The sequence below is a fragment of the Tachypleus tridentatus genome, chromosome 3, assembly GCF_004210375.1.
Source record: "Tachypleus tridentatus isolate NWPU-2018 chromosome 3, ASM421037v1, whole genome shotgun sequence".
Taxonomy (NCBI): Eukaryota; Metazoa; Arthropoda; class Merostomata; order Xiphosura; family Limulidae; genus Tachypleus; species Tachypleus tridentatus.
In genome coordinates, this window is record NC_134827.1 from 39,184,263 (window position 1) to 39,198,821 (window position 14,559).

At 32.7% G+C, this 14,559-nt stretch overlaps 1 protein-coding gene across 4 annotated transcripts in view; it reads right to left on the bottom strand.

Annotated features, from left to right (window-relative positions):
- LOC143246724 (phosphatidylserine synthase-like) overlaps positions 1–14,559 on the bottom strand; it is a 65,384-nt gene that overhangs the window by 12,743 nt on the left and 38,082 nt on the right. For 3 of the 4 annotated variants that reach the window (XR_013026112.1, XR_013026113.1, XM_076493814.1), the window contains exons 7-11: positions 12,298–12,357; positions 9,207–9,288; positions 6,032–6,144; positions 5,090–5,155; positions 2,201–2,300 (exon numbers count right to left, since the gene is read on the bottom strand). Coding sequence is in view for 2 of the 4 variants with exons in the window: in XM_076493814.1 (XP_076349929.1) it covers positions 2,201–2,300; positions 5,090–5,155; positions 6,032–6,144; positions 9,207–9,288; positions 12,298–12,357 (421 nt within the window). In the remaining 2 variants the exon portion in view is untranslated. The remainder of the gene's footprint in view (positions 1–2,200; positions 2,301–5,089; positions 5,156–6,031; positions 6,145–9,206; positions 9,289–12,297; positions 12,358–14,559) is intronic. The other variant, XM_076493815.1, reaches the window with a different exon arrangement.

Sequence of the window (14,559 nt, forward strand, 5' to 3'; positions counted from 1 at the left end):
GGTTGAGATAATATTTTACATAGAAGAGCAAACAACGTTCATATAACATTATGATCAACTATAAACTTTGTGTCACAACCTTCGTGATTGGGACCCTTAAGAAAATATTTTACATAGAAGAGCAAACAACGTTCATATAACATTATGATCAACTATAAACTTTGTGTCACAACCTTGGGACCCTGATTGGGCACCCTTAACATTATGAAACTATATTTTACATAGAAGAAAATATTTTACATAGAAGAGCGAACAACGTTCATATAACATTATGATCAACTATAAACTTTGTGTCACAACCTTCGTGATTGGGACCCTTAAGAAAATATTTTCCTGACTAATTTGATGCCACTATACACAACTTTCAAATACAAAACTAAAACATGCATTAATTATAAAATTAGCAAAGTTTCAGTGTCTTAACTATGAACAATTATGACTCACCAAGTTACCAGTGAAAACTTACAGTGTGGTTACAATACTTATATTACTCACCAAGTTACTAGTGAAAGATTACAAAGTGTGGTTACAATACTTATATGACTCACCAAGTTACTAGTGAAAGATTACAAAGTGTGGTTACAATACTTATATGACTCACCAAGTTAAAAGTGAAAGATTATAGTGTGATTACAATACTTGTATGACTCACCAAGTTAATAGTGAAAGATTACAAAGTGTCGTTACAAGACTTATATGACTCACCAAGTTAATAGTGAAAGATTATAAAATGTGGTTACAAGACTTATATGACTCACCAAGTTGATAGTGAAAGGTTATAAAATGTGGTTACAAGACTTATGGCTCACCAAGTTACCAGTGAAAGATTATAAAGTGTGGTTACATTATATGACTCATCAAGTTACTAGCAAAAGACCTCAAGGTTGGCTAAATAGTGCCACACACTTTTAAGAATATAAAGGTACAGGCAGTCATACTATGCCCACCAGTAGTAGCATGAATACAGTCATGGCCTCCATGACTGAAATATTTGTTGACTGGTCAGTAACACACACAAAAAATCACAACACTTCACATTTCACTGGAAGTTGTATGTAATACTCTGAAGAAAGTACATGAAACTGTTAATAATGGAAATAGAGGTGCAAATCTAAAAGTTTCCAAAAATGATACCACATGTTTAAAATGGAATATCAAATGGTCAAATCCAGATACTACCAACATTGTTGTAGTAAATATGGGTGCGAATGTTATCTCACGTACAGTAACAGGCACGTTAGCAGAGAGATATCAGTGGAAAGGTAGATATTTGGAAACACTACTAATATGAGGTACTTGTTCTCCAACAATCAATAGCAGTTTGTTTGATGGTAGAGAGAGAAATAGTATCACACTCATTGTACATGTACATTCAAGCAAAGTAGAGGACCAGTACAACATAAGAGTGCACTTCAAATGATGGCAGTTTGACTGCAAAACGTACAGGCAGGTTCTACTCCATAATGATATACCCACATGAATACAACTCATCAGATAACAATTCCAGCAAGAAAATAACCCCAAGCAAATGGAAAATGTGGTGAAATAAAATCTTCAAGATAAAAAGCCCAATGGAAAACTCACCACCATTGCTTGGCTTGCCCAAAGACTTCAGATGAACATTGTTTGTGCTAATTAGGCTTAAACAAAAACTTAGATACTCAAAAGGAGACCACAATGTGGCTGAATACTAGGGAGTAATGCAGGTAACTCATAGTGGTATTCAACAATCATACTTTATTATTATATCTGTGATGATGCTGTGTACCATCTACACATCCAACATTAGCTCCTGTTGTTTACAAAACACATCCAACATTAGCTCCTGTTGTTTACAAAACACATCCAACATTAGCTCCTGCTGTTTACAAAACACATCCAACATTAGCTCCTGTTGTTTACAAAACACATCCAACATTAGCTCCTGTTGTTTACAAATCTTTCATGTGCACTGCGAGTTTCTACAATTATTTCTATTATTTCAAGATGATTAAAAAAATTCATAGATTAAACCTTAAATGTTTTAATAAAACATAAAATAATTCATAGTAATAGGTCTATTACAGTATTATATGATATTCTACCTAAAATTATTTTCAAAACCATTTCTCATCATAGTGTAATGTAAGAGGTAAATAAACAGATAAAATGAAGAACAACCTTAATATAGATAAATAATCATTCAGGAGTTTGGTCTCACCTGAATAAGGAGCCACAGGAGCATGTTTTTTATTTGTGTCTGGGCAAAAAGTTCAGAACCAAACTTGATACAAATTATTGCTTCAGTCATCATAATAGCACTAGAATAGAAAAAAAAAAACAGAATGGTCACAAGTGGCCCTATGAACATCTATTTCAGCTATTAATATCAAACACGTTTTTACATAAAAAATGCTTTTGATGAGTATAAGGGCTGCATCTCCTCGTTATAACAATATTTTATTTTTAATGCTATGTACTTCTGATATGACCTACAAACCAATTTCTAAGCAGTACTAACTTTATTATAGTGCTGGTGTTAAAATTATATTCAAATTTCACAAGAACAGATTTGTTTTATGTTGAAAGTCTGCCCTTCTTAACCCCATTTGCTTATTAAGTTAATGAAAAATTAATACCTCTCAGTGCTTACTGACACAACTAACCTAGGCCTAAGAAACAGAAGCATAAGTTATAATTATTGAACCAAATTTAACTATAAAAAACAGCTCTCTTTGCACTTAGAAGTTGAAGTGATATAATTAAAGGATAATCAAAACATAGTATTGTCATCCAACTTCTCACTAACCAGAGTTACTTTCAAAAAACAGAATTCTTTAAAACTTATCTAACTTAACAACATGCTAAACAAATGAATTAATTGGGTTAAACTTTTAATGATGGATAAAACTGACATATACAACCTTCTGGTTCACTATAAAATAACCAAATGGACACCACTTGACTATTTTTTAATACTTAAGTATTCACTTACCAAACTGGTTATAAATATTTAATTGTTTTATTACGAGGTCTCTGATGATCCACATAACAAGTGAAATAAAAATATTAAAAACAACACATAAAATTAATAACATTAATCATAACACCCCGATATTTTTAATACAGAAAATAAGGAATTTGATGTAATATTTAGACTGTTATTTATTATGAGTACTGAACCACAACATAATATAACATTAGTAGTAACCTGCATGAAAACAAAATGATGATTTGAGGGATAATTCATCAAGTTACATATTTTACACAAAAAAACAACTGTTCTCTGTCATATCAAGCACACTTCAAAATGTTAAACCAATAATTATCTGACATAACAGCATAAAACATCAACAAAGGTGGACATTAGGAATACGAAAATAACACTATATATATTATCACAAAGCTACCATTTATCTAATATCACTGACAAAAAGGTAACATATCTTATTAACATTTCTCACTAGTTGTTAGACTATACTTACCATTCAACTACCACAATATATCACATTAATCACAAGTTGTTAGTCTGTATTTACCATTCCATTCAACTACTACAATATATCACATTCTACACAAGTTGTTAATCTGTATTTACCATTCAACTACTACAATATATCACATTCTACACAAGTTGTTAGTCTGTATTTACCATTCAACTACTACAATATATCACATTCTACACAAGTTGTTAGTCTGTATTTACCATTCAACTACTACAATATATCACATTCATCACAAGTTGTTAGTTTGTATTTACCATTCAACTACTACAATATATCACATTCTACACAAGTTGTTAGTTTGTATTTACCATTCAACTACTACAATATATCACATTCACACAAGTTGTTAATCTGTACATTCAACTACTACAATATATCACATTCTACACAAGTTGTTAGTTTGTATTTACCATTCAACTACTACAATATATCACATTCATCACAAGTTGTTAGTTTCTATTTACCATTCAACTACCACAATATATCACATTCTACACAAGTTGTTAGTCTGTATTTACCATTCAACTACTACAATATATCACATTCTACACAAGTTGTTAGTTTGTATTTACTATTCAACTATTACAATATATCACATTCTGCACAAGTTGTTAGTTTGTATTTACCATTCAACTACCACAATATATCACATTCATCACAAGTTGTTAGTTTGTATTTACCATTCAACTACTAAAATATATCACATTGTACACAAGTTCCATACTACAAGTTGTTAGTCTGTATTTACCATTCAACTACTACAATATATCACATTCTTCACACTACAATATATCACATTCTTGTTAGTCTGTATTTACCATTCAACTACTACAATATATCACATTCATCACAAGTTGTTAGTTTGTATTTACCATTCAACTACTACAATATATCACATTCTATCACAAGTTGTTAGTTTGTATTTACCATTCAACTACTACAATATATCACATTCTACACAAGTTGTTAGTCTGTATTTACCATTCAACTACAACAATATATCACATTCTACACAAGTTGTTAGTCTGTATTTACCATTCAACTACTACAATATATCACATTGTACACAAGTTGTTAGTCTGTATTTACCATTCAACTACTACAATATATCACATTCATCACAAGTTGTTAGTTTGTATTTACCATTCAACTACTACAATATATCACATTCTACACAATTTGTTAGTTTGTATTTACCATTCAACTACTACAATATATCACATTCTACACAATTTGTTAATTTGTATTTACCATTCAACTACTACAATATATCACATTCTACACAAGTTGTTAGTCTGTATTTACCATTCAACTACTACAATATATCACATTCTATACAAGTTGTTAGTTTGTATTTACCATTCAACTACCACAATATATCACATTCTACACAAGTTGTTAGTCTGTATTTACCATTCAACTACTACAATATATCACATTCATCACAAGTTGTTAGTCTGTATTTACCATTCAACTACTACAATATATCACATTCTACACAAGTTGTTAGTTTGTATTTACTAATCATCTAGTATGATATATCCTACATTTGACCAACAGTCAACACACTACTTGAATAAATTTATAAATCAATATTATCTTACCCAAACATCCAACACTGGGTACCAACTCTTTTGCATCGTGTATCCGTAACGTAACTGTAGTACTGCCTGGTAGAACAATAAGACATTTTTATATTAATTTCAAGGTTAATGCTGCATTACTTAAAGCTACCTATCTAAATATACATTAAAACATATACCAACCATTCATACCAATGAAATGTTTTCCAACTTAAGTAATACTGATCAGATTGACAAATAACAGGAAATCCAACTGCAAAAATGCCATTACTAGTACAAGGTGTAAATAACATTTCTAGGATAGTCCATTTCTGTTTTGGTTTTTCATTGTCAGAACTCTCCAGAAATCAGGTACAGAGTGGTTATAAAGTCTAGCTCCTGACTCAAAGGGATGTAGCTAAAACTTGACTTTACAGATGGTGTTGAAATTCAGAGGGTGTGATTTTCATATTTCAAGGAATCATGCACCAAAGCCAACCCGACAGGAAATTTATTTTTTTCACCATTACCCACACATGAAGAGGTCATCTCCTGTGAATTTCAACTTCATCTCAAACAGATTTAAGTCTTTACTGCCATTCTGTCCTTGACTGAAGTACCTATTAATTAAACAACTTGAGATTAAACAAAAGTGTTGAAACAATAAACTCCTGGTATTCTTGATACATTGTTTAGGCAGAGTATTCAAGATGAAACTTTGTAGAATGGAGTGCCTGTTGTAGAGACACAAGTGCAGAGGATGGCATTTTTCGAACGTCTTCCCCTTTTCGTTATCGTCCACCTGAAAACGAAAGACAGAAGACTTTCAAAACGTCATCTCTTCTCTACAACACACAGTTGCCGTCCATTCTACAAAGATTCATCAATAAACTCCTGCTTCTGCATTTTGAGCATTTCAAAACATCAACGGATAAGAATGATTAAAACAAGTTTAGTTTAAAATCAGTATCATAATCTCAATACCTAAGTGTTGGAGCCACAACCATTCCTATGAGACATATCCTTCCCACACTCAGAGCATGTCCAGGAGGTATTTCAAATATGTGTTTCAGAAAGAAAGTGTTCAATTCTGTAACCTGAAAAGGAGGCAGCTGTCTTAGGGTAGCATAGTATAATTTAAAATGAATTTCTGAAGTTATAAAATGAATTATTAATTAATTACATTAATTAGAAAAGGTTTTAGTTTTTTACCCAAACTTTGTTATAAATACATATCTGTAACAATAACCAAAACTACAAGGAATCAAATGATATCTGATGAAGTACAGATACGTTAACTTTTTTTTTTTATATAGTTTGATATATAGAATGTGATCAATACGTCCTCATTATGAGTAACAGTTAAATGACTGCAGTGGATTACATCAGAACTTCTAGAAAACTTCCTTATCCACTCATGGCTTTGGGAAGAAATTTTCTGAATTTCCAGAGATTTCTATACGGTTTTTTTATTAAGTGGTTTACTGCTCATAACTTAAAGTGTCACAAGTCGGCTAACAGACGTATAATATATTATAAATAATACACAAACACACATCTACATAAATTGTTATGTAAATTAAACAACAAATAAACTGTTTGCAAACAAATAACCAAAAATAGGAGGAGCAGAAAGTGTTCATACAGTTCAGAACGTGTGAAAAAAGTAATATTCCTGTAAAAAGTTTGTTTAGTTTGGCAAATAAACTACATTATACCATTGCAGAACTAGACACTGGGTTCATAATTATTGGAATTTAGCCAGCAAAAAAATGTACTTCCAGTAATTTAGCGCCGTCTCCGTCATTATCAGCTTGGTCATCATGGTGAACAGGAAACAACTGTCCAGTGATTTAAAAAACTGGATTATTGTAAAATACAAGTCTCGTGTGTCTCTTTCCGGTATTGCTACACAACGTAATGTGCCGAAATCTACTGATCAAAACATAATTGCCAAGCTTAAGCTTACAGGATCAACTGCTAACCTCCCTCGTTCCGGACGCCCCACTAAAATTCCAGAGAGAACCAGAAGGAAGGTTCTCAGACAAGTTAGTAGGAACCTTCGTTTAACACGTAATGACATACAGAAACTGGTAAGGGTAACTCAAGTTGAAGTAAGCACCTTAACAGTTACGAACATGTTATGCTCTTCTAAATTCAAAGCAGGCCGTCCTCGTAGAATTCCATATTTAAAGCCTGTTCATTTAGAAAAACGATTGAGGTATGCAAGAAAGCATGTAGATAAACCCTTTACCTATTGGAAGAGTATTCTTTGGTCAGACGAGACTAAAATCGAGCTTTTCAGCCACAATGATGTTCGCAATATTTTCCGTAAGAAGGGGGGAACAAAATCTTCCAAAGAACACCGTCCCTACAATTAAACACTGAGGTGGCTCAATCATGCTATGGGGTTCCTTCAGCTCTTCTGGTGTAGGCAGCCTTCACCGCGTCAATGGAATCATGAAAAAAGAAGAGTACGTTGATATATTAGGTACTTATATCAAGAATGATGCTCGGAACTTGCAGCTTGGGCATCGTTGGATCTTCCAGCATGACAATGATCCCAAGCACACATTGAAATATGTGCAATCCTGGTTGCAGAGGAACCATATAAGCGTTCTGGAGTGGCCATCACAGTCACCCGATCTCAACCCAATTGAAAACGTTTGGCATGAGTTGAAGACCAGGGTTCATCATCGTCATCTGAAAAAAACTTGCAAGAGTTGGAAGCCTTCTGTAAAGAAGAATGGAAGAAAATACCAGTCGAGTACTCTCAAACGATCATGGAGGTCTATGAGGAAAGATTGCGCCAAGTAATTCACCTGAAAGGCTACACAACTGACCATTAAAGTAGACGCACAAACACTTTCTGCCTTTCCTATGTTTGGTTATTTGTTCATAAATAGATTATTAGTCATTCAATTTACATACAAATTTATGTAGATGTGTGTTAATATAATATTTATAATATACTATACTTTCATTACCCTAATCATGATACTTTTTAAGTTATGAGGAAGAAAACTATTCACAATGCAGAGGTACGAACACTTTCTGTCGTAACTGTACTTTTAACAATGCTTTAGCTTTCAACAAATATTCTATGATTAGAATAGATTGGGAACAACTGATCTAACACAAGTAATAGACACATGCATTTCTTCCTGTTTGAAAATGTATAATGACTGTACACAGTCCTAGCCAAACAGCCCACATTGGCTAAGCTGATGCCATATACCGATTCTCTGTCAACACAATTGTGCAATAAAAGTAAATATGTACTGATTATGTTCTACTGCTTCGTTGTAAACAAGAGAATTTCCCTATCTAGTTTGAGACACATCACTGAACTACAATGACCTCCACTCAATACAGCAACCACTGCTAGTCTAAATCTCCTAACAGTTATCCAAATTTGTAATTTAAAGTTTAAAACACTGGCTTAGAGTTTTAGTTGCAAATATCTGACATCCATATGCAGCAACATATTATAAAAATATCATACTACAATGTATATATGCTAGTTTAGGCCAACTGAAATTAAAGTAGTGGAGCTACAGTAGTCAAAAGGGTCACACAAAGTTGTCAGCTTGTCTGTGTGTATAAATAACAGCTCACTGTGTGGCCAGTGCATTGGCAAATAACAAGATCACAATTCAAAACTAATAAATATAGAGGGCCATTAGTGGATCCAAAACAGCAGGGGTTGTGACAGACTTAACAGTTGCACTAACAAGCTCTAGGAAAACTCATTTTATGGATGCTTTCAAGTAACAGTGTAACAGCACCAATTAAATGTGAAGGATATATATGGATACATTTCATTCAGTGTAATGATCTAATTAAAATGCAGTTAATAAAAGAAAACTTTATTTGTAGTATACATGTGGTTTAGTTCTTTGTTTTTACTGGTTTTAACTTGTGAAATATTAATGGTTTGTTCTTATATTGTATACAATAAAAAATAATCTAACACACAAATCAATATTAACTAATTAAATTTGTTATAAGCCTTGTCAGTAGTATCATTCACTGTAGTTTGATATACTTATAAAGAATAATATTTGATATATATTTTACACTCAGATGTCAGACATATGCCGTAATTCAAATCACAATCTAATCAAAGATTTTGATTCATATGAACATGAACACTTACTTGCCAAAAAATCACAAGTTCAGACACGGCCAAAAATCTCATGTAGGTACAGTTTGGATCTAACCACCTGACATGGGTCCAACTGCAAACGAAAACTTGATCTATTTGCACAGTATTCTAACACAGTAATTTAAACTTGTTGCATCAAAAATATGTGTGTGTATGTATGTAATTTACTATCCAATTAAATTTGCATTAGAAATCCTGAAATTAAATATTAGCTTGTTTAAAGACTGATTGATTTTGCCAAGAGATATTAACATAATATTAATCATAATACAGTTATACAACAAAAACAGTTAAAGCAAAAGTGGTGCAATACCCTGAATTACTGTTATACAAGAGTTGAAAGATAGTTCAGCCCTCTGGTGGTGAAACATACAATGAGAAAATAGAAAATTGAAATAATATAATCAAATAAAAATGTAATAAAAATTACAGAAATTAGGATCTTTCATTTATTCCCTTTTGTGTATTTATTCTGATTTGTGTATTGTAGCCGGTGACATACATCTTTTACTATCAAATAAGCAATATTTACCATACAACATCCTCTTATTAATACTGTGTCATCTGATGTTTCCTTCTTGTTTCACTTTCACATCAACCATCTTAATTGTACAAAATTATTCACACTTATTAATACTTCACAAAAGAAACATAAATATTTAAACTGAGAAGTTACAGTCCTTACATCAAAGTACACTTATCTCAGTCTATGTTACAGTCCTTACATCAAAGTACACTTATCTCAGTCTGTGTTACAGTCCTTACATCAAAGTACAATTAGCTCACCTTATGTTACAGTCAGTACACTTATCTCAGTCTATGTTACAGTCCTTACATCAAAGTACACTTATCTCAGTCTGTGTTACAGTCCTTACATCAAAGTACAATTAGCTCACCTTATGTTACAGTCCTTACATCAAAGTACACTTATCTCAGTCTGTGTTACAGTCCTTACATCAAAGTACACTTATCTCAGTCTGTGTTACAGATCTTACATCAAAGTACAATTAGCTCACCTTATGTTACAGTCCTTACATCAAAGTGTACTTATCTCAGTCTATGTTACAGTCCTTACATCAAAGTACACTTACCTCAGTCTATGTTACAGTCCTTACATCAAAGTACACTTATCTCAGTCTGTGTTACAGTCCTTACATCAAAGTACACTTATCTCAGTCTGTGTTACAGTCCTTACATCAAAGTGTACTTAACTCAGTCTGTGTTACAGATCTTACCTCAAAGTGTACTTAACTCAGTCTGTGTTACAGATCTTACATCAAAGTACAATTAGCTTACCTTATGTTACAGTCCTTACATCAAAGTACACTTAGTTCAATCTATGTTAAAGGCCTTACATCAAAATAGTTATCTCAGTCTATTATAGTCCTTACATCAAAGTACACTTAGTTCAATCTATGTTACAGTCCTTACATCAAAGTGTACTATGGTATGAGAAACTTCATAATTTCCAGTATAATAAGTGTAAAGTTTTGTTTCTGAGACACTTATAAATAAAAAAGACACTGAAATTACACATGCTCAGTAACACTATTTGGTTATGTAAGTTAAATTCTAATAAAGCCAATGATGTAACCTACACGTCTTACATCGTGGAGAGACATTGATGGGTCAAATTTGCCAATCATAAATTTCCTGCGGCCACTTCAATTTCTGTTGGTTAATGGTTATATTTTCCATGACACAAATCGTAAACTAAGAGCAGTTTAGTATTAGTAGGTTTTATGTTTAAATACAATCAGTTAACAAATTAAAGAGTTGATATAACACCATCAACATGTCTACTAAACTGTAATCTTAGCTTCAAAACTATTTCTATAGATCTCACAACTTAAGACTTAGAAAACCTTACCTTTCTTTCACAGACCGCATGGTACTAACCCTTTGCATACATGTGAGGTCAAAGTACATTTGACATTTCGTTTTACACAGTGTAACTGAACATGGTACGATATTATGAATTTGATGTTACAGTTAGACTATTCATTTTACCCTACATTACTGATTTTGCAACAAGAGTAGAAATCAGATACAATATAAAGTGATACTGAAAAAAAAATGCAGATATATTTTGAATGTTCTAGAGGTTATACAAATGCACTCTGTACAATTGACAAAAGTACTTTTCACGTGGACATAACCCTGTATTCAAACTTGCCAAAGTCCGAGTGAAACTGACATTGTCAATTCCTAACAATCCTTGAGAATAAATATTTTTTATAACATGTTTGAGTTTTGTGTACAACAGACATGCACTTTTGTCTAAAAGCTCACCACGCTTTATGTACATACACACAGTAAACTTAGAACTACATGTCAAAATTCTTTCTCCAGTACATGACTGGTCCATTGGACTAACCCCTTATTGATATCAAATTAAGCAAAACACTGACACATAATATTCAAGGTTTACTTTCAACCTAATGTAGGTGCAGAACCTTCAATATTTTAGTACAATAATATGGATGTGTCGTGCAGCTACACATGATAGATATGTAGTTTTCATTGACTAAGACCAAACTGTCATTCTGAAACAGCTTGAAATGAAATACTGTTGAATAATATCTCAAGAAATGGTAACTTTTATCTTTATGCTAAGGTCAGTAAATGTCCACAAATAATATTCAGATTGTGTTTTTTGTATTTCTTATTAGAACTGATCACTTGACTTGCACACCTGCATATCTTGTAAAACATTTCTTGGTTGTTTAACAAGTTAGAGCAGCAGAACAATAAAAACCATATGAAGTACACATGGCAAACATGAGACAAAGGAGCGAACAGAAACTTAATCAGTATTGAGAAATTAAAAAAACAGAACCAATTATAGTTCATGTGTACTAGCAACTAAATAACAGGTCAAACTGATTTTCTCTAACATGTATATAATACTTAGAGTGACCTCAAAGCTCTGAAATTATTAATTTTCATCCTATTTCAGCTAAAACTGGTTCTCAGGTATAATAAATTCTTCAGAAATGGGGAAAAATAAAACTTAAATATAAAAAGTATAAAGTAATAATAATAATAGAAGTGAAACTGAACTAATTTTAAACAAACTAACCTTGCAGGGGTAAACTGCAGAGCAGCACGGCGAATTTTCCCTGTTGTTGTTTGAATGTCTCTGATGAAATAAAGAAAACAGACCACTTGGTAACAGAAAAAAATATTTACTCAGGATATGAATGGTTTATAAAATAAAGGTTGAATGAACTGTAGTATAAATAGAAAAATAAATTTTCTAAATTATGCATAAGGAAATAACTTAATCTCAAGTGATGAATCCACCTTAACAACTTTCAAAATACAAATAATATGAAATTATTCTTACAACTCAATAAATATACTTCAAAATTACATGTTTGCTTAACATTTCAACAGAGAGACATCACAAAACAGAGAGACATCACAAAACAGAGAGACATCACAAAACAGAGAGACATCACAAAACAGAGATACATCACAAAACAGAGAGACATCACAAAACAGAGATACATCACAAAACAGAGAGACATCACAAAACAGAGATACATCACAAAACAGAGAGACATCACAAAACAGAGAGACATCACAAAAGTTTGAGTAATTTATGCTAAACTATGCACAAACTAAAACTGGAGAAATACACTCCAATAAAGTGTAATCCAAATACACTCCAATAATGTGTAATCCAAATACACTCCAATAAAGTGTAATGCAAATTTTTGAATACATTGACTGAAAAGTAAATTTTGTAAAATTTGCAGCATTTTAAATATATTAAATTTGATCTGCAGTAGGTGTAAACAAAACTTGAATATATCTTTACTCAAGAGATAAGTTTTAATTTATTTTCAGTCAACACTCTGATGTTTAGTTTTCTTAATTTCAATATATTTTAAACATCAGTGTATCTAAACCATAAAGGACATAGTTACCAACACCTAGATTACTGAAAATCAAAGTTTTGCACTATATTTCCAGCTACATATTCTCAAACTTAGAAGTAAAACTGTAAAGTGGTCCGAGTTACATCTCAATTCTTTAGTACAAAAGTTAACATTTTTTTAAATTGAAAATGTGTTTCCAACAAGACCTACTTCCCCTCACACTACAACTGTTACTTAACTGCTAGAATTTCTTCCTTTGCCCACGGGTCTGATTCTTTTCTTCCCCACTACACTACCCATGACACTCTCCACCTAAGTCAATGCACCCTCTATCCTCAGTCAGATGATGTTGTCACTTTTTCAAGACTCACCCAATCCACAGTTTCTTATCAACATGAGTAAAGCTCAAGGCAGGATCCCTTTATGCTTTACTTATCATAGTCCACAAGTGGTGGTCCAGCACAGTACAGTGGATCTGTCTCTAGGTGGGTCTGATAGAACATATCACTTCTACAGAGCCTGTTGCAATCCACAAGTATATTGTGTTAATGGTTACTAGTGTGGAATTGGTTTGACTAAAGCACACCTGCCTAAGCAACATTTCCCACAGAGTGGGATTCTATGAAAAGAGATAAGGGACACTGGAAAGTAAAGACAATATTACTAACAGACACTCACATCTCCTTGTCACCTAGCAGACATGGTTAAGATAGCTACAGAAGACTGTTTAAAAAAAAAACCCTAATAAGAAAATAATGACATAAAAATATTGGAGGAGGTCCACATACTGGCCTACACAATGTCCTCCCAGCAGGTTATTCAACCAGGAGGATAAGGACATAGAAATGTGATGAATCTGATGAGACATGACTTGCAGAAATGTCTTCACCTCCAAAAAAGTCCAGAATATGCAATATGGATTTTTTTACCCACTTCAACAAATTAACTATGAATAAATCACTGTAAATTGAAAGATCCAATAAACAAAAAGTCACTGTTTAGCATTAGTATGGACAGTGTAACACTTCACTGGACTTAACTAATTATTGGTATCCTATCAAGTACTATGCTGAGAAATAGCAGATGGGTGAATCAGTGAAAAAAGATCTGTCCCTTCCCTGGCTGCTAGTGTCTTGGGTAAGAGTGACGTGTGTAGATATATGAGGATTTAGGTATAATAAATAAAGTGTCCTGGCACATACAACTCTGACTTGTGATGTTCACAAGCCAGCAGTATAACCTTAAGGGTATGTTTAGCTAACAGATCAAACAGATGTTGAAAAAGAGTGCTCAATACCACCTTAACAGTCCAGTTAGATAACTGAAAAGGTCATTTGGGGGTGAAGGATCCAGAATGACTTGTAGAAAATGAAGAGCACTGGGGACTCAAGTCATTTTGTGTCAACTCTCTAAAGGCAGCCACATCATATAAGGTGACTGTGAAAGATGTGAAACTC